The sequence below is a fragment of the Glossina fuscipes genome, unplaced genomic scaffold, assembly GCF_014805625.2.
Source record: "Glossina fuscipes isolate IAEA_lab_2018 unplaced genomic scaffold, Yale_Gfus_2 26, whole genome shotgun sequence".
Classification (NCBI taxonomy): domain Eukaryota; kingdom Metazoa; phylum Arthropoda; class Insecta; order Diptera; family Glossinidae; genus Glossina; species Glossina fuscipes.
In genome coordinates, this window is record NW_023998421.1 from 2,806,908 (window position 1) to 2,833,357 (window position 26,450).

At 34.3% G+C, this 26,450-nt stretch overlaps 1 protein-coding gene across 2 annotated transcripts in view; it reads right to left on the minus strand.

The window, feature by feature from the left end:
* LOC119635241 overlaps positions 1 to 26,450 on the minus strand; it is a 27,160-nt gene continuing 710 nt past the window's right edge. The window contains exons 2-7 of one of the 2 annotated variants that reach the window (XM_038029923.1): positions 21,073 to 21,187; positions 7,653 to 7,798; positions 7,503 to 7,581; positions 3,232 to 7,432; positions 2,935 to 3,152; positions 1 to 2,875 (exon numbers count right to left, since the gene is read on the minus strand). In XM_038029923.1, coding sequence (XP_037885851.1) covers positions 1,499 to 2,875; positions 2,935 to 3,152; positions 3,232 to 7,432; positions 7,503 to 7,581; positions 7,653 to 7,786 — 6,009 coding nt within the window. In that variant the 5' untranslated portion in view covers positions 7,787 to 7,798; positions 21,073 to 21,187 and the 3' untranslated portion in view covers positions 1 to 1,498. Of the gene's footprint in view, positions 2,876 to 2,934; positions 3,153 to 3,231; positions 7,433 to 7,502; positions 7,582 to 7,652; positions 7,799 to 12,410; positions 12,559 to 21,072; positions 21,188 to 26,450 lie in introns of those variants that run through there. The other variant, XM_038029924.1, reaches the window with a different exon arrangement.

Below are 26,450 nucleotides of genomic sequence, written 5' to 3' on the forward strand. Positions count from 1 at the left end.
CATATATATGTAAAATAAAGTGAATATACATATGCTTGTAGCTGTTGTCACAAAAGTTTATCGTATAAAGATCGGTTAATAGAATGATTTTAAAATTAAATTTAGTTAAGTTTTAAAATTAGTAGAAATTTTATAATTCAATTCAATTCAATTTAAAATTCTTTCTTTTTGTTTTTTATTTAATAATTAAAAATTCCAGTTTCCTTTCTATATTTATACCGAAACTTTCCAAATGCGATATCAATTATAAAGAATTAGTAAGAATTAATTTACCGCAAACAATAAATGGTTTACGTTCCGAATCGTTCAACACGTAGACGTATTAGACGTACTTGTTTAGTAAATATGTTTAAGTATAATAAACTTATTAAAAACAAAAAGAAATAGATATTCGCCTTATGGCAGGGGTTGCGAATCCAGAAGGAGCGTCTCTTAGGGAAAAGCGAAATTGTTTACTTTTCTTTATTAAAAACGTGAACCCATATATTTTGAAAACGACTTGACTGTTGACTACAATTACGTGCATTTTTATTTGAAAAATTATAATTTTCGAGAGAAAAGAACTATCAAGGGAAATGTCGCAAACAGCGAATGAATTAAACAGTCCCAGACTTTTTTCCAATTTATTCAATTCATTGTCAGAGAGTGAATCCACGGCAATGTATTTATTTTTCAGTTTTGAGGTTATGCGTAGATATGATTATTATAAGTTGAACTTTGATTTTCGTCTTTTATATGCACACAAACAACAATAGGTCATGAAAAGTTTGTTTTGTTAAAATGTCGTTAATTTAAAGGCACCATAACCTTTAAACAAACGCGAAGAGTTGCATTTTTTTTTTTTAAGTGCTGTGCAGAAATAACGAGCTATTTATGGAATACATTCTCGGAATTATATAGAAGAAGACTATTATTGCGTTATTTAAATTTGTTATTCTTTCCTTTTCACTTTCTTTTCCTAACAAAATATATAAAGAATATTTAGAATGCCGATAAATATGTATTGGAGGACCAATCGAATTTTCCAGGTGTGTGAACAAGCGCAATGGAACAATTTGTGTAAATTGTCCATTAACCTATATGACGAAATTTGGACTACGCTCTAGAGGGCTCTAGAGACGAGTCTTTGTCATAGGACAGGTACGTAATAGGCAGGTAGTAGGAAACAAAAATATATAGAAAGAATATTAAGATTAAATTTAAATTTAATAAATACAACGGTGGAAAAAACAGATTTCTTTCCTAAAATCATTTTAGTATGACTTGTGAATGAATTTCACTGTATGAATTTCAGTTAGGTGACAATCATGAGGTGAAAGTTTCATTATCGATCGCTTAGTGGTTTTAAAATTTGCTTTTGATTCACTTTTTTGATATTTAAATTTGATATTAAAGTAAAGTATTATATATTGGATTAAAGATTTTTTGGAGATTTTTTTCATGCCGATAACATATATGCTATCGTTTGTTAGTTTTATATTGTCGTATTTTTTTGCAACTATAGTGGCGTAGTTGTTTCAATTTTTATTGCCGCGGAATTACCCACTTCTAACTCAAATGGCTTTACTGACTTTACGGTCACATTGCCTTTAAATGCTAATTTGCAATAAATTTTTGGTTTGTCTGAAGTGTGTTTTACTTTTAAGTGATCATCGCAACTATGAGGATTATCTAAATACTTGTAACATAACTGACAGTAATAACTTAATGTTAATTTATGATAATTCTTGAGGTGTAAACCGAACTCGTCTCGCCCCAACATATCATGCTTTTCACAGCAAATGCAATCGTGTATGGTGGAAAAACAACGGGCTCCTCTTGCAAAACTGAAGCCTACTTCAACAAAAACGGTTTTGTATTTTTTGATAAGCTGAACAAATGGCACGTCCTGTGCGTCATGTTCCTGTATTATATGCGCCGTTAGATTTGATCGATAGCAGTGATAAGACAAGCACACGCAGCATATGTAAAGATAGCAATTTGAGTGGATTTTTAAATGTTCAATTATAGGTTCCCACGATTCGCAACGTGGGATTTCGAATGCACATTGAGAACACGAGAAACCACGTCCAGAAATATCGTGTTCATTACATACGTGCTCGAACCACGCGTCATCTTCTGCTGCGCGAAAATCACACGCGCTATATAAACATTTCTTTGAGATTTTCCAATCGCTAATGCTTACGGGAAAATTCTCTAACCAGGGCGTGGCTTTTGGTATTAGCCATTCATTTTGCAATTCGTTCTTGTCTCCTAATTTCCGTAATTGATTATCAAGCATCTCCACAAATTTTGTCAAAAATGCTAAACGATCTTTGTAGAGATTTTTCCGGATTAAAACATAATAACAATCAAAGCTGTTGTCATGTATTTCTTCGACACTCCATTCATTAAAATTATGAGCTGTTAGGGCGTGTATTCTCAGTACCTTCCCGCAGTTGAAAGTATTCAAACAGTCAAAGCAAATATAATTACGACGGGAATGTTCCTCGAAGTGTATTTTGAAATTTTCAAGACTGAGCAGCTCTCGATCCGTATTGATAGATGGACAATGGGGGCAATAATAAAATAAACTCTGATGGCAGGCTTTCATATGTTGAAACCAGGCTTCATATGACGGAAAACAGCTTCCGCATATAGATTCTGGGCAACGAAATAAACTAACTAATGGCACCTCTGTAGATTTTGTCAATTTAAGTAAATGAACTTTGACCGTATCATTTAGTGCCTCTAAATCCCGTCTGACATCCAACTGTAGTAGTTTCTTTTCATTAAAATCTTTAGCACCGAATCTTTGATTACTAATATCTTCTATGAAATTTGAAGATATTGTCTCGCCTACATTGATCAGTTTCAAAGACTCAACACAATCAACCTAAAAGGTATAGAACTATAGTTTTAAAATTTAAGGTTGACTTCGACTACCTCAACTACCTTTGCAGCTTCAGTTGCATTATGATTACACATGAAAGGGAGCTCATCAGGATGATTGACGGCTAGATGCATGTGAATATTCTTTTGATCCGTGTCACTCGTCTCGCAATAAATGCAGGAATAAATCTTCAAGTCGTCTGAATTGAAACTGTATACTTGATGGGCATCATTCACGTGCCTCTTTAGATGAATGGATCCGTAGAAACTTGCTGCACAATCTTTTTAACAAACGAAAATAAAAATTTATAATTACTGAAAATTAAGAAATAGTTGGATTCTTGTATGCAAAATACTTACATGGACATGCGATTTTTTGTACATATTGAGCCTTTTTCGTCATTAAATATTGCTTCTCTTGGTGGTAAGTACTTTCTTGATTACCGCACTTGTATATTATACAGTTCTGTCGTACGGTTGAATGCTTCAACTGCTGATGAATGGTGACATTCGATGAGGTAGAGCTGCGATAAGAACACAAGGAACATTGATATATGCTATGTTGATGCTTTAGTTGAATATGTTCGACCAATTCTTGCGCTGTGTTACACTTGTTTAAAGGAGTGCAATAAGCACATTGGAGATATTTCTTCGGAGGGCATCCACTATCATCATGACATTTCAGATGAGATAAAAACTCATTTTTTTCATCAGTTGAAAAATAACAATTGTTATAGATGCATTTGTACAACCCCCAATATCTTTCATTTGCAGGTATAGAACGGTATTTAAACACAGCTTCGGCTACTATTTGCTTAGGCCATAGCTCAAATTGCGCACCAATTGCTGGAGGGGGAAATGATGGTGCTATGGGAGAATGGTTGTCACTAATCTCAATTGCTTCACATTTTATCGAAGTTATTTCAATTTCTTTTATCGAACGGTGAACTTGGGCAGTTTTAAGTTCCATTAGTTTATTACCCACATCAATGTCGTTTGTGCATGGTTCATTGGAACATGACATGTCTTCAACCGCCCTGTCTCTTATTTCAGCTAAGTTAAATTCAACCTTTTCAAGCCCTTCATATTGCGATTCGTTAGTTATCTGGTTGAATAAAGATTTAGGCGGTGAATGTCTCAACGAAGTCGAAGAAAGTGTTTGGGCTTGAAAACTCGTTTCACTAATGTCAATCTCTTCACATTTTATAGGAATCATTCTATTCCCAGCAACAGACCAGGGAATTTCAGATGTAGGAAACTCATCCATTTCGCGTATCTCAACACACGGTTCATTACGCACGGCAAGTTTTTCTTTTTCATTTAAATAATTCAACTTTTCTGACAACGTCTCGTTTTTACCTTCAATTAAATCAGATTCAATTGTTTTTGATTTCGGAATAATTTCTTCGAGTTGCGTCCGTGGTTCTTCTCTTATTGCTGCGAGAATACAATTTTTGATATTAGCTTGGACTGCATCGTGTGGGTTATGTTGTTCACGCAAATGTTTCGCAATGTTGGCTTCGTTCAGTTGCACATAATTACATAAAGAACAGTAATATAAATAAATTACTGTTGCGTTCCGCGGATAACGATATAATATCGATATGTTTGCGTTCCGACAATTCTTCGCATGCCGCTGATGGGATTCAATGTCAGCGCGAAACGGTTTGGACAATAAACACCAGCTGCAGATGAAAGCGTATTCTCCCGTATGTTTGGAAAAGTGATTATATAGCCTCATAAACGATTCAGTTACATCATATTGACAGAAAGGGCAAATAACTGTGTAGCATTCGATAGATTGGTTGCTGGATTTTTGTGGATCTGCATAATTTGTATTTTTAATCAACCCACGTAATTCAGCGTTTGTCAGACGAGATATATACGATTCGGTGCGATGCTTTCGTATGTAATGATTAACCAAATCATTGGGTCGGGATTTACAAAGAACACAGAAAGTAGTGCTCTTTTCAGTCATTTTGCAATTGTTGTTACGCTTCTTATGTTGGGTAATTTTTGAGGTATATGTTTCACACTCTTCAACAATTTCAGAGCGCTCTTCAGCTAGGTATGCATAAAATGTTTGCCCCGCTGCGGATAGAGTTTCTACTTGATTTAGCTTATCTCGCGAAGGAAGTAAACTCGATTGATTGTTAATAACGTCATTACAATTTCGTTTCATTTTTTTTAAAACCGAAAAACTAGTTGCTTGTGAATCAAAGGAGTCATCTTCTGTGAGACATTTGCGATTTTTCGTCCCCTTTTTACCTTTGCCACTGTCATTTGACGAACCGCTTTTATTCAATTGAAGCGGGCTAATAGTGAAAGCTTGTCCATTTGAACTAGACTCTAGGTTTGTAAATCCTTTATCGACATTTTTCCTACCAGAAAGTCCCGGATGTTGTGTTTGCATAAACATTCCTTTATTTTTTTCGCGATGAATCGCGCTATTTTTATTTCCATCCTCAGAGATTTGCTTTTGAGTTATTTTAGGTATTTTCGATAATTTTTCATGTTTGTTTTGCAAAAAGGAAGCTTGGAATACACGCTGCTTTTCGATTTCTTTCTTCTCTTTTTTCTTTGAATCAATTTTTTGCCTTTGCTTTAGATTCCTTGCCTCTCGAATCGTTTTTGGGACTTCAATTTTCCAACTGCTTGCTATTCCTTCGGTTTGTTTTATTGCTTTTAGGCGTAGACGCATATTATATTTTTGGCTCTGTTTCTTCTCTAATTCCAGTGTTTCCCTATCCTTGGCATCCGATGCTGCTTTGCTTTTTTTCTTTTTTTTCTTCACTTCGATGCATTGTTGTGCCTTATTCTCTTCGCTCCGTTTCTTCTTTGATTCCAATTCTCCGCTTTCCTTGCCATATGCTGGTTCTTTATTTCGTTTTGTTGCTTCCATTTGTAGCCTTGCCGTTTCTTTCTTTTCGAATTCCAGTTTTTCCCTTTCCTCATCAGCCGTTACTTCTTTGGCTTGTCTTGGCGGTTCCATTTGCTGCTGCCCTTCATGCTTTCTGTTCTTATTCTTCTTTGATTCTAATTTGCCCGTTACTTTGGCAATTACTGAATCTTTCAATTGTGTTTGTATATTCATTTGCTGTTGCGCATTATTTTTTTCGTTTTCTGTCGTCTTTAATTCCCCTCTTTCGCTTTCGATGGCTTCCACTGACTCTTTAATCGGTTTTTCTGTTTCCGTCTGCTGCTGCGTTTCATTCATTTTTTTCTCCATCCTTTCTAATTTTTGGTCTTTCTTTTGACTAGTAAGCCCCTCTTCTTGTACCTTTTTCTCTATCTGGTGCCGTTTTTCATGCATTTGATGTTTCCGCTGCCATTCTTCTCCAGATTTTTCACTTTTCTTATATTCTTCATAAATTGTAGGCTTGTTTGATTCCACAGATCTGAGTGTGAAGTTTTTTGCCGACCTCTGTTGTTGAGTCACATTAAGAGGAACTGATCGTTGAGTGGGATGGGCACAATTTGTAGTACAATTATATCTATGCATCGGCGTTTGAGCATATGGCATGCGAAACTGCGAATCTGCAATATGACGCGGAAATAAAGGTGGCACACTTTGTAACGGAGCACACCAGCCTAAGCCTGGACTGTTGGTGTAAATGTTGGGCCGCTGATAATGATTAGAAATGTAAATAGGACAATCAGGTGCAACGCCAATGGAATTTCTAATAAGATGATTGGGAAAAGCAAGAGGAGTGCCAAAAAATCGACCATCATTTAGGCAGGAGGTCCTATTAGCTAGCGCGTACGGATCAAAAGCATAGACAGGTTGATACGGATTAGAAACATTAACAGGATAAGCTGCGAGCTGATTGTTTTCATTTGCAAAAGATTGCGGACATTGATTAAATGCAACGGATGGACGAGCTTGCTGTTCGGGGAAAGCTTGTCGATTAAGCAAACGATGTTCATTATTTATTCCAGTTGCATGATCGGGTATTGCGTTCCTCCCTTCTTTGCCATCGACGATTTCAGACTTTTCTTGAGTTTGAACATGTTCAGAAATTATTTTTAGATTATTCTTGTCCTTGTTGCTCAATGTTTTCCATATTGTTGCGAAAGAAAGCGGGCTGCCTGGGCGGTTGCTTTCATTAGTACTTTCCTGATTGATTGCAAACTTTCCAAGCTTTCGAGCAAGGTCCGCTTCGCTTTTGACAGGGGAAATTGAAGATAAAGTTTCGATAGAAGATAACGAAGGCAAACGTTTTTTCTTTATCGAAACTTCTTCATTTAGGAGATCCGACCGTCTTTTAAAGAGTTTCTTCTCATTATCACCGTTAAAATTTAATACATCAAATTTTATATCTTTCAAATTAATAATTGAAGTTCCATCCAAATCCGTTCTTGACGATATAGATTCAAACTGCGGAACTGTTTCCGTCTTCTCTTCTACCTCTTTCGAGTGTATATCGGATTTTATTAGCGAAAAAAGAAATTCATTAACGTTTTCAATTTCATCGCTTTCGGTTTCATCATCGGAGCACAGATCGACATATTCATATATGATTTTCTTATCAAATATATGTTTTATTTCTACGGGTATTTCCTAAAATGAAGCAAAAATATTTACGATCTTGACTAAGAAACAAAAGAAGAACAAAATTCTTTGTTCTTACCAAATCTTTAAGTAAAAGTAATTTTCTGTATTGACAGGTAATCGCTTTTTCAATTTGAATCAGATTGTCCAACGCAAATCTGAAAAGCGAGTTAATGAGTTTTTTAACTTCTGATTAGGATTGAAATAAGACGAAACAAACAATTCTCACCTTTTTTTATGAATAATCCATTCTTTAATAGTTTGAAATTTTCTGTATTTCTCTTCGCTTAGATTTAGAGCAAAATCTATGAATGGAATGTAATTTCTTAAATCTATCAATTTCTCGGTGATTTCGTCTCCCATTTTTACACTTATCTAAGAAAAAAAAAAGGGACATGAAGAAGAAGAAACATGTGTAGTTTTAAAGATGATTTTATTTTTAAGCAAACTCAGTAAACTTTTAATTTTTTTTTCAAGAATAGTACACGTCCTCGATTATGGCTACATTTGAATTGGGAAATTTTATTTAGAATATCACTCGCCGGCTATATATAATATTTTTTTTAATTATATTATTATTATTATTATTTTGTTTAAATTGTTTTCCTGTTTATTTTAGATAAATAACTTTATTCTGGACACAAAAGCTCTTATTCATTATTGTGTCGTGTAGAAGCAAGCAGAGCATGATGTTACTTAAATTTATGCAATTACATTGCATAAACAAGAATAACAAATGAGTCAAAGTAAGTTATCGGGGTTGTAATTGATGAGAGATCAATCTTGAAAAAATGGTAAATATTCCCTTTTCCCAAGAGACCGCTAGATAAATATGCAGTTGCGACCACCCTACATTCTCTATTAATAAGAAGAAAGGAAGATCCAAAGCATGTAAGATAACCAATTTAACAGCAGCAGCAGCAGAGTCATTGCATCGCATACGTAAACTGATAGGCATCTAAGCATATCATGTTAACGATAGTTTTCATATACGTAAATCGACGGTTTTACTCGCGTGGCGCTTCCTGTTACAACGATTATTTCTTTTTTTGTATGCAAGTAATCACTTCCTCTCTTCCAACTTTAAAGTATAACACATACAACAAAACAAGTAAGATTATATTTAGCTGGGACCGAATAGTTTATATCCGCCAACTTCACTTCAAGACGAGCGAGAAAATTATATTCAGCTGCGTCCAAGTTATCTATAGTCGCCATTGAAAAAAAAAAGAAAATAAATTGATTTTCAACTCCGCATAGTAATGGTTGACGAATGTCGGTTTTGTTCAGCTACTCTAGGCTTGTTATCTATTAATAGACACTTTCTGTAGCTAGCTAGCGAAAAATCCCACCCCTCTGCTTTTGAAAATAGAAGCGTTATCAGTTTAGGCTGCACCGCGGGTCGATTATGCCCATTTTCAATATGAATGCCGATGGATATGAAGCCGATGCCATTATTTTTACAAGGAAAGTGCTTATCACAAACTGTAAACAGCCACACTTACGCACGGACGGACATGCTTGAATCCATTCGGCGTTTGAAGCTTACTAAGGATATTGTAAGATATTGTATAAATGTTTTGTCAAAATCAATAACGAATTAATAACCACTTTCCGTGATAGGTATAAAGCCGAAAAATGCTATAAAATTTAATTTTTTGAGTTTTAATTTTGTTTAAAGGATAAATAATATATTTATGCAGTGTTTCATTAATATTAGATTTTTTTCGCTCGACAAAAAATATACGCTCGTTAAACCTAGTCCATTGTCCAAACATAAAAATTTATTTTATTATTTTATATTACTACGGAACAGGTATTAAAATATAGAAAAAAAGGTAAGCTAAAAGATTAAATAACTTCAATAACTCGAAAAACATAGTATCATTAATATTGGGTTTTTTTCATATAAGAAAGGAAATAATGTTGTTGCTTTTCTCGTGTAGGAAGCAGGGATCTTACTCTATTCCTCTTATAGTCTGTTTTTCAGGTCTTGAACGGAAGGGATTGAGTATTGTCGCACATGGCGGTCCAATCCATCCCACCCACGTTTTTGATGGGGCGCATACCTGTTGATTTGTGGAAGAAGGTAAAGTATTTTGGGGCAGTTACACAAGAGCCATTCTCAAATTAAGCGGGACTTATGCTTGAGACCGTTATCTTTGTTGTAGAATTTAAGTCCTTCCAAAGTACCAAGTTCGTTCGCGCTTTCTTCCAAATTTGCATTCAATATCTTAAAAAAATCCTGCTTCTTTACAATGCATGGCAAATTATGACATGCCGAGGTAGGGAAAACAAGTTTCTAAGTTCATTTTCCGCTCAGTCAATCCACTAAGAATTGGGTCTTTTTCCTGGCAAATTCTAACCTTAGCTTAGTAAAATAAATTTTTATGTTTCGACTATTGACTAGGTTTAACTCACTGTACGTTTGGTGGGAGCTGTTGGTCTCTCTGTTCAACACCTAATAATACGCATAGATTGGAAATGTTGCAAATGAAATGGTGGTTAAGTATCGTATAATTAATGGTAAATACCAGTATATATATAGCCTGAAAATTAAGGCGAAAATTATTTTGACTTGTAAATTTATTTTTGATATATGTTCATCACCTGAAGTATCGAGTATCGTCGATCCACTTTAAGTCAAATCTATCTATCTCACTTTTTCCTTTATTCGTAGACAAACCTTTCTGTCGTTTATTTGTTGCTACATTTGCATGCATATTTTCATTTCTTTTTCAAATGAGCGCATTATTATGACAAGCTAATATCCGAGGTAACTGAACGGCAAGATACCGCAACATATTTTTCAAAATGCTAGATAAGTCTCTGGAACTTTTGATGATCTATTATCAATAACAGTAGTAGCGCTCTTAATCAGCAGGCATGTGTTTGCTTGCTCTTTCATTCTCATTGTTTATACGGATACGACTGCTGCCAAACTGTTACGTTTTATCAAACGCAAAAACAAAAGTATATACATTTCCGTGTTTTTAAGTGAATATGATTTTTGTTTTTGGGGCGGGCAGGACGATGTTTACATCAGACATTACACATTGATTTAGAATTTGATGCTGACCAAGAATATGTATATGTATACTTTGTAAGGTCTCTGAAGCTTCCTTCTGGGTGTTGCAAACGTTTTGATCATCCTTCGGTGATGGGTACAACAAGCGATGAAATTTTAAATATTCTGGAATGCATTATTGAATATTTGGCGAACATGAACTCTTCAATGTAAACGTTAAAATTTCATTTCATCGGCCCTTCTGCTGATTACTTTTTAGGATTTCTTCGTTCGTAACCACTTATATGTATTCGATAGCACGAAAGGGTTCACTATATGCCTTTGGATTGTAAAGATTTGATAAAAAGCAACAGTTTGCCAAAATTCTTACCCATACGAACAATAATAAGAATAAAAGAGCAAGCAATGAAATGGCCGACTGCTCATTAACAGCGTTTCTACCCTTGTTAATAACGGAACAATAAGAGAACTTGAGATTTTACTGCCTTATATTTTCAACAAAATACTGCAAAATCCTCCTATTTAGTTCCCCCGCTAATATATGTTACGATATAAATTTATAAAAAATTCCAAAAAGAAAAAAAATGTTATCAACGTTAAAGGATTTTCTTCCTTTCTTAAATGACCGATCCCTCAAGGGATGATGCCTATCCCACGTTTGAGGGATGGGAAAGAAATGTCATAGCTGATAGATGATTGGTGAGCACAGTTTAGTGGTTGTAAGCCAACTGTAAGAGCTGTTACACCTTTACCGACTAAGCATTCCCTACAGCCAAAATAAACTCCATCCGCACTGAGATTCGAGAAATGGAATCATTTTAAATGTACTCTATAAATGGCTAGATTTGCTCCTGGATACACAAGGCAACTTTAGTCGTTTAAATACGTTATAATCCAACTATCACATCCAACCCATCTTAACGAGACAATACATGTTCTATTTATTTGCTGCTTGTTGTAAACTTGCTGGTCCGTCTGATGTCAGCCCAAGTATTTTTATGTTGAACTTACAGATCATCATTTTCGCGATATTTTCATCAAATTACGTAAACCAAAACGCAGGGGGGGGTATTTGGCACAGGAACGAAGCTTGAACTGAACTGGCACTTTTGCGACCATCCTCAATACAAAGTCTTAAAAAAGTAGTTTTACGAAAACGGGATAAAAGTCGTGCATAATGAAATTTACAACGTTACACTTGAAGTTTTAAATAAAAAACTTTACAACCATAAGCAAGTTTTTTTTAACACTATTAATGGGCTGAAAACAAAAATTGAAATTAAATTGTTATTTTGCAGAAAGTCTGGAATGCAATCGCCATTTTAACAAACAGAACAATCAAAGACGAGTTGATCGCATTAATCAATCATTTTATAGTGTCTTTGACGTGTACTTCGCCAATGTTTGGCGAATACAATGAACTTTTGCTTGTTTATATGAAGTACTTGTGATAATAAAGTAAACCTTTTTTTTGCACTTTGCAGAAACTCGCACAGCTAAAGTAACTTGTTGACCTTTCTTAATACCTCAAAATAGGAAGGATTTTAAAATAAATGATATAATAATGAAAAAAATTTCTTATCATAAATAATTAAAAATAAAAACGAAACTTAAATTTTGAATTACATTAACCTCTTTATAAAGCGAAAATATAAAATGCTACTCATTTTAATGCCAAAAAAATCAAGCTCGTACACTACTAACCAAATTTAATTTTTAAATTAATTTTAGAAATTTCTCCAACTATTTTTCACAGTTTTGGCTAATGAGCCGAAGGTTTACGAGTTTGCCTTTGGCGTTAAAATTGGTCACCTTTTGAAATATTTATCTGAAATCTCGAAAAAAATAAAAAGTATTTGTGTTTATAGCACATTTAGCTGCAAATATATTACCACAAAACAAATATGTTCGCTTTCAAACCACATTAAATGCAGATCAGCGTGGGGTTATAGATCTTACCTTCCTATTTCTTCAAATCAGCGGCAACGATTATTTTTCAAAAGTCACGAAAATCACGGGTCTCAAAATGTTTTCTTTTTGTATTGTATCATTATTATTATTATTATTATTTTTATTCGTTCCGTGGAACTATAGAAACTATTTGAAATTACTCGTGAAACTCTGCAACACAAGGTTTCTCTTTCGTTTTCAGGTTTGTCGATAAAAATTGCTTTCTATCGTCACAGTGCAAAAGTTAAATACCATAAAAAATTAGAAACTATTATCGACGTTTAACAATTATTAATGGAAATACTTTTATCATAATTTCTTGAAATAGTTCCGAAGCTTTTTTTAACTTCACACACATTTACTGTTGCGTAGCGCTGCGCTACAAAATCAGCAAAAATCGTTACTAGTCTTCTCAAGAGAGGAGAATAATGAGCAATAACACTTCTAAACTTGCCTGGCGTCAAAAGGCGCCTTGGTTTATATACCACCAGCTCAATTGCAGCGATATTCCCTAACTGGAACCACTCGATTGCAGCTCGTAAGTGAATGATAGTTGCGTGAGCAATTTCCTCCGATTAAATACTATTTTGCTTATTGCAATACTTCTATAGATTTGTTACCGCATGTTCATGTGTTTATTATAAGAACATCGTAGGTTAGACTAGACGTTCACTGTTTCTTACGGACTTTTGTTTACATAAAATTATATATAGAGCAAGAGAGGCATAGACATGCATGTTCACAACATTCGATAGCATATATTAAATATCGTTCAAATGCATTGTGCATTAAAAAAGCGAATAATCGAAATGTGTAAAATTATGCTGAATGTGTATTAATTTTAGAATGATTTAAGTTCATATTATTGGTCAATGGGTATTGTTATTACTATAACATTAATTATAGACATTTTTTTATGCACTCTTCTGCCTTTGAAAATAGTTTTGAAATATGAATGCATGCAGAGTTAATCTGTTAATATAGTCTGACAAATCTATATAATAGCACAAGCAGTTTAAAAACAAATAAAAAAATTATATTCGGTCTTGGCCGAGTCGCTTATACCCATGACATTAACAATCTAACACGCTATGCACCGTAACACTGGATAAGCGTGGCCTATGTTTTCCACGTTTTGTGCAGGCATAAGTAATGTGAAAGTGAGTTTATGTTCATTCACATTCACAAAAATTAAGATAGGACCTTTGGAAATTGGGCAAACACTTTTGTAGATTCTTCCATGCAGCTTGGCATTGAAACTGGGCCAAATCATTCAAAGACTATGACTAGAGTACGTCATGAATCGAGAAAAATTTCTACTTTATGCGTTTCTCTCTCTTTACTCATGAAATCCACAAGACGCCATTTAAAATTTGTAACACTGGAATATTCAAAGAAACAAAGTTCAAATTTTTTTGCTAACAGCGGCTCAAATAACTGCACACAATTCTATTACGGGTTGAAATTGTATTCCATAGTTTATCAAATTTTGGCAGTTCGAATACAAGAATGCGGTTAAGAGCGCTTGCTTCATTTGTTTACTTTCTGCATATAATAGATTTGGTTGTTTTACTACTATTGATCAAAGCATTGTGTTCTTAGCAGACAATCATTGTGTATTTTGTAGCATTGGCGCAACGAATGTTGAATGAAGCAGAAGGTAGGTCGGTATGTATACATTTGCCGATTGTGAGTTCATAATGCGATTCGTGAAAATGTTGCATAAGTATGTCCGCATGTGCAAAGTGAAAAGTGTACAATCATAGGAGAAGAGTTGCTTATAGCGATTTACATAAATATACATATATATTATAAGCGTTATATAAAGAAAGTGAAAATTTACAAACAACAAAACAGCAACAAGATAAGCGTTGCCTTAATATATATTTAAGTAGAATTTAAAGTGATCTCCACGGCTTCTTGGTCCTCTTTTGAGCTTCTTTTTGTAACTTGTTCTTTTCAAATAATTCCAAACCGTTTTTTTTAACTCCCACTATTTCTCAATACAGTCGGCAATTAACATTCAACTCGTTTTTCAGAGAGAGAACAGTACAATTTGTATGCTTTCCTTTTTTTTTTTTGAAAATTGTTTCTGACGCTTCGCAAAAAACCGATTTCAGAGCCGTTTCTTCTCGGTTGAGCGTATTATTGTGATTGTTATTCCATCTCAGCAACAACGTTTCGTACCATCTTATGAATCGGTTAAAACGCTCGATTTTATTCCTGTCAAACATCGGCAACCGCTCGATAAAAACATCGTCAAGACATTGTTTTCCGGATTATTTCTGATTTCTGTCGTTTTAATGAATCTAAGTATTTTATTGCTAATAACTTCTCCAAAAACTCTGAAAATGCCCGTCGGGTAAGAAAGCCGTCAATATGAATCCTCGAATATTGAAAAGGATTTGACGTTCATAGAAACTGCTCTTTAAGAATAAAGTAAACAAGTTGGATGACAATTAAATGCACCGTGGGGACACACGTTTAAGCACAAATGAATAGAAAAACATAATACCTTATGTTTTTGTTAAGAGCACATCCACGAATACATATAAAATTCACCCTGAACGAGTTACCTCAGAAATATGCTTATAGTGAATTTTGTTAACGAAAAAATTTATATTTATTGCAAATGTAAACACATATAGGGAACAATTGCCTAAATACCAAAAAAAAAGTGATGAAGGGAGAGCAGAATCGTGCTGCCATTAGCTTTAGGAAAATTTTGAATACCTTTAACTTGTTTGTTACGATTGCAGCAAAAAGATCAGCAAACAAGTACAAATTTCTTAAAAGCTGTTTTTAAGGGATCATTGTGGCAGATTTTAGGTCAGATGACTGTCCCGTTCTTTGCTCTTGAAGTCCAATGAGAAAAACCTCTAGCATGTTATTCGACACAATGCTTCGCAATCTCTACATATGCACACGAGACGTTGGCAGGAGTAGCAAGGAAAAAAAAAGTCTTTACATTGCATGCACTTGAGAATCTGATGATATCGCTTTACAGAGAAACAGCGAAAAATACGTAAAATACGAGCATTGAAATGATAAGCCTTTTTTAAATGCATGCTACGGGAATCATTACTGCATCGTCTAACTGTTCATATTTATACTGCCGTAATTACTTTTGTATTGTTGTTTGCCTTGAAGACAAAAAAATTTCAAGTTATTTTGATTAGAAAAGAAAGGGTTGCATGCGTTACGTCCATTTTTTTTTTTTTTTTTTTTTAATTAAAAGGCTTTGTATTGGATGGATATTATTTGAAATTTTTTAGAAATTGAAAATCGTAAAGTGCTTTCTTTATATTCAGTTATTTTAAGCATCTAAAATGTATTCAATTTTGAGAAGAATTTTACAACTCGTTTGAGTTAAACGTGTTTTAAAGAAAATATTTATCTTTAATTTTACTAACAAAAGCTAATAAATTTTACAACCACTAAAAGTTACCGACACTTGTTCAAACACAGTTACTTCTCTTGTTTTACGGTTGTAAAGAAAAAATTTGAAACAAAATAAGTACTGTTTCAAACACACATACATACATTTGTTTGTTTTGCTTTTTCAACTTTTATTCCTATAGTCACCAATCAAAGTACGAACGAACGCCAGATTCTTTCATTCATATGCATTTATTTTTTTCATTTTTTACATATGTTGGCTGGAAAATTACACATGTGCATTTGTCTGTTTGGCTTGTACATCATTCGATACTATATCAGGTATCCATCAGGGAAAAGTGTGGTCTCCATCTAGCGAGGACGATCCTCATGGTTGATGATTATATTGTCGAAGAGTGAGATCTGAATGTCTCTTCCAATAACCATTCTAGTTCGAATAACTTAATTACACTACGTTTCCTAATTACACTGTTACTGCAGAAGCAAGGATTACACTTGTGATGAGTGAAAACTTCATTCTAAACTCTCTCAAATTTCCACTGCGGTAGATAACAAAGCAAAACAAACGCAATCAAGAAATTATTGGCTTGGAAAGACAGAAATGTCGCTGCTTTTATCCTCTCCCCCTTGTAGTAATGAACGTAAATTATATGTAACAAAAAACTTGTCTACTCTTGCGAGTCTCATGGATAGCACGATGTTAGAGTGTAATTTTTTATGAAAATAACAAAATTCTCCTCAAGGATTGTAACACTCCTGCTCAGAATGAAGAGACCGACTACTTATACTAATAGTCACCTTGCAAAATTGTTTTGACGACAGTTTCCACTCGTTTTTGTAAACGTGACAAACTCTCTCTCTCTCTCTCTCACACTCTCTCTGTCGACCAAATTTCAACGATAGGGACATGCTTTCTTATATACAAAAGGAAGAAAATTACGTTCGGTCGTGACCGACTGTTATCCCATAAAAGACCAGAAAGAAAGAGAAGACCTAAATTTTCGTACTCTATAGCAAAAGAATATTGAGTGGGCGCGGTTGAGTTTTCCTACTTTCCGAGCAAAAGGGGAATATACTATATGCGTTGTATTTTAAGAGTAATGAGCAAAAAGTCAAAGGTAGTCAGAATTTTTGTTGCATAGGCGTGCAGGTATTGTAGGCGTGTCCTTTGACCGGTTCGAGTCATTTTCAGATCCTTAACAAGCTTTTGCAAGACGGGAGAATATTTACACACAGATAGTACACAGTTGGGCAGACGCACAGATGTACAAACGAGCACACGGACACGCTTAGGTGTACTTCGGATTTGAAACAGATCAAGAATTTGAATACTTTATAGGGTTTATAAAGCTTGCTTTTACGCGGACTTTAGACAGACGGAACAGGTGGAAATGCTTAAATCGATTCGATTTGATGCTGATTATATACTGTGTGAGGTCTGTGAAGCTTCATTTAGGGCGTTGCAAACGTTTTGACAAACTGATAATACCCCTGACCCTTCGGTGATGGATATAACGACTAAGGAAAATTTTTGCTGCTGTAAATTGCTTAAAATTACAAAAAGTGTGAGTAATTTTCACCCTTCCCAGCCAAAGTCTGCTATCATCTTATTAATATTTAAATTAATATCAAGAACAGAATCCTTATCCCGCAGTTTTGGTTTCTTGGCCGAGCCAATGTGATGCAAATTTTCTTTTCGGAACGCTTTGCAAACAGATCAAAATTCAAAGAAAAAATTTTTTGAAAGATAGAGAAAGTAATCTGAAAAGTTCAAACCATGTACTAAGCCAACATAAAATTTGTTTTCTGAGTAATTTACTTAATAAGAACGAGAAGAAAACTTTACGGGAAAGCAAATAATAATAAATTTATTTTTAAAACGCTCTCGTTAGTGATGCCGCTTTCTTACCTAAAAAGTTCGTTTAATTTATACTTTAAGCGAATGAAGTTTACATAAAGTTAGATATGCTTGAATGTTTTACATTACGTTACTCTAACATCTGTTGGCTAGATGTCTCGTAAACTTATTCAAACGGATATGGTGTAATTGCTATTCTTTTGCCGAAAAAGTTCCTCAATTTTTTGGCACACAATTATAATTTTATTGTATTTTCCAAACATATGCTTTTATGCTCGACGCTTTAATTTAAAGCAACGAACTTACTGCGCTGCGTAAATCTGCTGCTTTAAGCGATAAGGCCCGTACGCTTACATAGCAGAAATTATCTGCCAACCAATCAAGAGTCAATAAGACAAATTCGAAATTTTCACTCAACACTTGTGTTAACAACAAAAAATGCTCTTTTTCTACTTCAGCGATTAATTTTCCGGCAGACCAGTAGCCAGTGTAATTCATCAGAGAAGGTGCGTCTAGATATTTTTTTGTATAGTAAACATTCTTTCCGTCGAAAGAGTTAATATATTTTGAATATACATCCTTTCTATAGATGATATGGTAACCCACTACAACCCTTCAAAAGCAAATTCTTACTTTTGACCCACAGGAACTTGGGATGGAATCCTCTAGTCCCTTTGCCAGCTTATTAATATAGATTGCACCTTTAAGCTTCGCCTTCACGGGGAGAGACACAGGCCATTCATTCTTAGCTAAGTTAATAATTGTCTGCTCTATCTTATCAGGAGAGATTTATGTTTTCAATGTGCCTAAACGTTTTTCTCGAAATTTTATTTCCATAACATTCATATCCGATTTCTAATTTGATTTCAATTCCTAACTTTGTTTATACTTCAATGATTTGCCCTCCGTGATTAAATTCAGCGAGATCTTAATGTATCCTGATGATGTGAAACTGTTTTCTGCCTTTTCCGTAAAATCGCAATCACATCATCTTCAAAGTGATTTGAATAATTTGGTTGTACGAGAATTAATTGTGTATTATCGGTTGCCAAGCTTATGCATGTTTGCGTTGGCTTAGGGGTTCACTTGCAATTTGGTCCTGTACCAGTTGTGGGTGTGGCTCTATGCTAGTTGTGTACATGCTTTTTTTCTTTTTTCCTTCTTATTTGTTTTATTGTACTTACACTAAGTTTTAATATTAATTAATTTAAGAGTCAATTGAAATCGACTGCCATCTTGTTTTAGTTGAATTTCTTGTATAATAAATAAATAAATAAATAAATTTTGAATAAATAAATAAATAAAAACACTTAGTCGGTGTAGTTAGAATTGTAAGGTTTTCAGTCCATTCAGGGTGCTCTGCAGAAATCTAAATTACATCTGCAATTTTATGTCAATATCGGATTCTTCAAATATTATCAAATCAACCATCCTTAATATGCGAGTCTTGCCTACGGCAAACCTAAAACGACTTCGGCCAATTCGTGAATTTTGTGATTTTTTCTTCTTTGTTTTAAAAAGAAGCTGGGTAGGTCTTCATCCCCGCCTACAGTCGAATTTCTTTACCTATTAATTCTTCACAATAATAACGCTTTGTAAAAATAGCGCCAGTAAAAGAACAAAGAGTTATAAATAAGAATTTTATGAGTACTAAAAATAAATGTGTAAGCTGCTAGAGCAGACGAATGTCATCAGCAGAGATTGTGAAAATATGAAAAAAATCTATAATTTGAAAACAGAGAAACTTGATGCGAAAGCATGTTGAGAAACGCGTTTCTGTCCTTCCCAATATAGACCAAATCCAATGTGCACATCGTGGAAAAAAGAATCATCAAAGCAAATAAAAAAAAAGTAAAAAAATTATATTCGGCAGCGACTGCAACGTTTATACTCATCACCGTTATTCTAAGGAAGGACATGGAGTTGCTTAAATCGGCTTAGAATTGGACACTGATCAAGAATGTAAACGTTTTAATAAAATGGATATGCTCTTCGTCTACCGGGGGTGAGTAGAAAAATTGTGATCGCCTTCTACAAAATCTTAAGCGCGCAAAACCGAAGGCACATATATATAACAAGTAAGACAAATATATATATTTTTAATCAAAACTTCAAGCTGCTGCACTTTACTTTAGAAGTAACGTAAAAGTCACATCAAAATATGATTTTAGGTATTTAGGGCGCAATTTCATACACACTATAACAACAGGACAAGGTTTTACATACATATATACATATATACATGTGTGTATAACATGCAAAACCATCATATAAAAGCTGGTGGTGGATACTAAAATCCATCACAAACTGAATATATATGCTATCCTCTTTGAATTCTTTTTATGCCAGTCAACGTCAACTGTTATGAACATTTCGAAGTCATCATATATTTTTTCTTTTATTGTGGATATAAATCAATTAAAATCCCAAATTAATTGGTCATAATTCCTAAACGAAATCATTCGAAAAAGTCATCAACACAAACCTGTCCAGCTATTTTATAGTGCACGTTTTTATTAAAAAAAAAAAAAAAAAAAAACACCTTCAGTGAATACACAAATATTTTGTTGAGGGGAACTTGAGATTGACAGGACTAACATTTTCTGGGATTTGCAGCTATAAATTAGTTAAATTGATCGCATATTGAGCACTGTGAAATCAATGCATCAATGAATGAATCAACGAACGTTATGTGTATGTAGTCCTCACATAAACACTTCAAATTAAAGCAAACTTACATACTCGTCTATAAGATTGACAATAATATCAGAGACTACTCAATAACAAGATGGTTCAACAGCAGATTATTAGGGACTTTTTCTGCTTCGGTTGTCAATAACAGTAAGACATGTGTAAGGTGACTTAAAATAACCTGCGTTAATTCAAACTGAATCATGTTGTATCGCCACAAATGTATTTAAATAAATGATTTCGTAGTTTTTTTCACTCGATATCGTAGGAGTGTCTTCTATACTAGAAGAGGCTGAAGGTAAGAAAAAGTGGGGAGAAGAGAGAGATTGCAAGTAGCCGTAGGGCGTTAAGGTGCATGCATGACCGCGGTTACTTGCCTGTCGAGAACGTTGTAACTACCTACGTTTACGCGCAAAAACACGTCGCAAACTCGCAGAAACACAAGAAAGCTGCTAATGCGGGACGAAAACTGTTTGTGGCATTTCCCTGCTCGGATAATAACTGACGATAGAAACTAAGGTAAAACTTCAGGCAGCTACAGTCGACGTTTGCAATTTTCGGAATCATTTACAAACATACTTTCAAACATATTTTCCATTTCAACTTTAGTTGACTTTCGCTACGAACTATTTTTTATAGTAGATATAATTAAGCTGTGAAAATTAGTTGCTTACATATATATATATATATTTGCGATTGACATTGTGCCTTACGTCAACTTACCTACGCCCGTACAATTGTTGCTGGAAATCTCTTGATCGCAAAATAACTGCGTTAGCTGCAACTCAGCAAATATGATTTAAAGTTGTAGGCGTCATTCGTTCATACTATTGCAAAACTGAAAAAATATTTAAAAGAAATTTTTTAACATTTTTTTTTTCTGCTTCGAGTGTTCATTCTTTTATTCAAATTTTTTTCTAATATTTAATACAAAAAAGTTAAATTTGCAGCTAACTCCTTAGCTTAACACATGAATCCGCTTTGTACTAAAAAGTGCCGATTACTAAAGAGAATGGTAAAAAAAACATTTTATTGAAAGCGGTCATGGTCATGGCCCTGCTTTTGGAGCCATGAATAAAAGCCGCTAATTACAAAAGGAATGTCTTATGAACAAAAATGGAGGCGGATACAGCTAACGTTTCCTCGATTGGTTGTCCAATAAGTTGTCGGAAAGTGATGGAAAGCTCTACAACCGTCTTTCGTATATTGCGTGCGGTTAACGCTCACTCTCCGCGGAGTGGCCTTTCTTATTAGACGAGCCCATTAACGGAGTTTTTATATGCATTAAGAAAGGGAAAATATGTAAACTAACCTCATCAGCCAAGACCTAATATGCTCCAAATGTGTACACACATAAGAATGAAAGCTTGTTGCTTATGACTTCTGAGCTAAGTTTTGTCTTCACCAAACTTTAATAATATATTTTTTTATTTTAGCACATTTTATTATAAAGTGTTTTGTTTTTTGTCCTTTTTTTCTTCTAAATCCACAAAAACAATCTTTCTCAGTTAAAATTTTTTTTGTCTTTCTCCTTTTTTTGCAGCTTTTTGACTCAATTCCAAAACTCGAATAAATTCAAAATTAAAATTTTTTGAAGTAAAGAAAATTCTCGCCTACTTTTTTCTATACGATAACATGTTTACAATATATTTTAAAGACGTGTCATTAACTCGTTAGATCGCAGTAGCCCAACATACGCCCGTTTTGTTGGTCTCAACCAGTACTGAGCATTATGTTTTCTTCCAAAAACTTCAATTCCAAGTCTTTCATTCACATGCGGTCTTAGTGAAAAAATGTCAGTAAAACCTTAAGTATCTGAAATTGATGGGGATATATGTATTTTTCGGCGATGTAATATGTTTACACGTATTTTGATCACTTTTCCCTTGAAAAAGAGATTTATTGTGGAAAATTGGTTCGATAATCAAAATATTTTCCATCATTTTCTACAGCATTTTGCAATATTTTTGGCAACATGGCGATATCATGTCGAAAGAAGACAGCGAACCAACCATCTATCCATTTTAGCACTTCGATCGCAAAAACGAATCGCTTGAGTAGAAAGAGTCTAGCTGTGTGGGTAGGGTAGCCAAAGCTTGGTGAAACGGTTAATACTAAACAACACAAGCGACAAAAACTGTTCGCTGTTCAAAAAACGACCACAATATAACGAAAAGCAACATAAGGTATTATTTTATATGATATTTGCCCCTTCGAAGTTCGACTTGTTTACATAGATATGTCACGCACTTGCTCTATCAACGTTTTGCTGCAAAAGGGTACGATTTTTAAAGACATGATATCCAAAATTTTCCCAAAAGATAGGAGAAATGTGTAACTAGTGACAGAGCATACTTGCCCCCCCCCCCCGAAAAGAAATGGGGTGGGTGGTTATACAACGGCAGACGATTATTGCCAACAAATTTATAGAAGAGATTATGATACATTATTCTTCTCGATGTGTGGCGCTGCATAACCATATGCATATGCTTCATAAAGGGCAGCTTATATACAATCCATCGATTTCCCCGTAATAGATCAAATCGTATTTGTTTTTATACACAATAAAAGCGAAAGACTTGCATGAAGGAATTCAGTCCATAATCCTTAAATTTTTTTTTTTTTGCAAGTTCCATTCTATTTCGAAGAAATCATTTATTCACTTGAAGCCTTAATCGTTGAATTTATTTCTATTTAGCATAATTTATGGTCTGTAAAATCGTAAATATTCTCGCTAAAGTCTATTTATTGCTTATGTTAAACACATTTCCCGCTATGCAGAACAAATTTATTATTTGTTTTTTGAAAACATAATAAAATTATAGAAATACGTTATTGTGCTACGAAAACGAAAAAAAAAAGATGTAAAAAATGCTGTAAACTGAATCAGTGTAGGAGCATCTGGAGCTAATTGCTACTGTATGGTTTTAACGAAAACAAAAAAAAAGAACCGATCGTTGCTATATAAGAGTTTTGCATTCAGGAAAAAAAGAAATAATTTCGTTTGAAAACGTTTCGTATTCAAACTGTCTTAAAGGAAAAGACTAGAGTCTAAAATAACGCACTTCATGCCTCATAAAATACAAAGAAAAATGTAAAACTATACTAAGTGCGATCTTATCTTTGGAATAAATGAACTTCCGTTATGGGTTATTCAAACATTTCGCAGCTAGACGTGTTTGCCTTGAAAAGAGTCATTGAAAACCTCCAGCCAAAGCGTAAAACTTACTGTGGTTACTTTGTTGACGATGGTTGTGCCAATTGATTGACCAGATCTTTTTTAACATTGAAATTGTCAATAACTTGTGGGTATAAATTATTCATTTTACAAGAAATATTTGCAAACTGTGGAGGTTAGGAAAAAAGACCTTTGTCTTTAAATTTATTTGTATTTTTCTACATAGTCAAGTTGTAAATCTACGTGATAATCCCATCCTTGCTTGCAGGACAGCTGTCAACGAAAGTGATGAGTTCGGGACTTCACGAAAATCTACGTTTTACTGGGGTCTGTCGCTTGTGGACAGACCTGGCGAGTAACCAGAGTTGTTAAACAGCTGTGAGCGCAGTTCGCAAGCTCTTGCCATGGAAACTGCTGATGTGGACGTTGCAATTCTTTTCGCAAAATCTATATCCAGCTTTTTTCTTCCTAACCAATGACTAAGAGGATGCCTTCTTTATTTGTAGCACGGTGATAGCTACAGCGAATTGGGAAGGACGGAGAGGTATGGAGCGACCGCAGTCTAATGTTGACACCGATCGATTTGTTATATTTTTACCGATCGAGCATTCACTATAGCGACGGTTCAATCTTAATTAAAGTAGGATCCAGGTATGCCGACTACCATCAAGACGCGCTTCTTAGCTATGATATGTAATACGCTGCTGTAGTGGTAATCTAATTTATATTGCAATAATGCATTGTAATGCTTTTTCCGCTTTCCAAGCCAAAGAAACAACCTTCATTGTGTTTTAAACCGATTCTCCTTTCCTAGTTCATTCTTTCTAGAACGAGTTGATGCATCTAAGTTTCGCCTAATGCATAGCTCACAGAATATATGTGCAAACTCTTCTAAGTTTTTCTATTGTAGTTTGTGAGTGATGAGTAAGAAAGCAATTTGTTTTCCATTCGAAAATAGAATACTGTTCCAACATCACCAACCTGGGTGCCAAATTTGAAACCGACAGCTTCACTTTCACGGCCACGAGAATCTTTACAACAGACATTACACAGGCGGACAGAGGGAAATGCTCAACAATATATACACAATGTAAGGTCTACGAAGCTGTCTTCCGGATGTCGCAGACGCTTTGTCATAATAATGTAACCTCATTCTCTGGTGTTAAGTATCAAAATGAAAATTATATCAAATTAAAAATCCTTTCTTTCCAATATATATGTGTAAGTATAAAAACATGCATATGTATTTTAATCTGTCAAAATTTTATATTTTTCATAGTATGCATTGTCCCAAAGCAAAGAACAATAATTTGTAAAAGTCTAACATTTCTTTGTCTCCTATTACTAACGTACGCCTGATCCAAATGTAAATATGTCGAGTTGTGTGTGTGCTTTTTGTATTTCTTTACTGCTCTTTTATTTTTTATTTATTCGTTCTTTGTATGGCAAAGAAAAGTGAAGTTAGTACCACTTTTAGGGCAATCATTTATCATAATAAAAACATTGCGACAGTTTTATACTCACAAGATGAAGGCATACTATATTTGTGGCATGGTTTGCTATATCTAGAAATACTAGTCGAAGTTTCTATTAAGTAAGCTCGATTTTGATTTGATTACCGCCCACCGCTCGTTCTCTCTTTACGACTTTCTCTTGTTACAACTTTTATTGCTGTCATAATGGAAGGGAGAAGCCGTATGTGTTACTATGTTATAGAAATGACGGGAAATCGTATTTCGAAAAGCAATGTAAACGTTTTGTTACGGTGCTGCAACTATCCGATCTGGCAGAAGCTATGTCCTTCGATTTCTTAATTTGCGCTATTAGACTGTCTTTTGTAATTATTGGCCAGTTTTCGAAACGAATAACTTTGTTAAATAGAGAACTCCCCCTGAACTCTACTTCAGATATGAAATGGCTTTTGCGGTTATTTTTAGATGTGTTAACAAAGAGGTGCAACGAAAGAAAAGAAGTGGCTGAAGGAGACCGACGAATGAACGGGAAGACCGTGCGCAACGTAAGAAAAAGCCGTTTAGAGATCTTATAGATGAATGCGTCTGCCCATAGCCAACGGCTGAGAAAACCGATAAAATTGCTTGTTTATAATTTCAGAAGCGATAGAAAACAATATTCTTATGTATTTGACTTGGCTTTGTTAAGTATACTTTTAATACAATTTGTATTAGACCATGAAGTTGCTTTTGATATATGTATATATATTAGTATTCAATTGCTAAAACAAAAAGTATTAATATTGTTACGAAAATCCCAAATTCAGTTAAATGTCAGCTAAGTAATTTTCGTAAGAATAAATTCCCTAAAGAAGGGAAAACCAAATGAGCATTCGCAGGCGCCTCATGCAGCTGCAGGCCAATGAAAACGATTAGTGGAAAAGCAAACAGGTAAAAGCTAAGCGCATATAATTGAAGTGCGGGATGTTTTTTGCAACAGAGTGTCTGATTAGCCAACAATCGACTTTATTTTTTGCGCTGATTAAAAATAATTGTTGTGTATTCGAAATCATTTAGAGACGCCAGCGCGTAAACATTATGATAAATAAAAAACCATAGACAACAACAGCAACGCAATAGATTCTTCTAAAATGTTCGAAAATACGAAAAAAAAAAAAAATTCGCAAGCATGACACGCAGCCCCTTTTTAAGTCACAAAAATTAGTGCCATCTTTTTCGTACGGGGAAATGTCACTTGCGTCAAACAATAGAAATTAAGAATTTTTTTTTTTTTTGTTTGTATTTGATATGGATTGGACCTTTTAACCTAAATTTAGATCCATAATCCAGTAACTGTATAGAAATTCATTGCTGATATTCATAATTTCACGTGATGATGAAATAATGATGCTTTTTTACTAAATTTTTTAATTTTTTTGCTTTCTAGGTTATGTTTAACTCATTGGTGATGA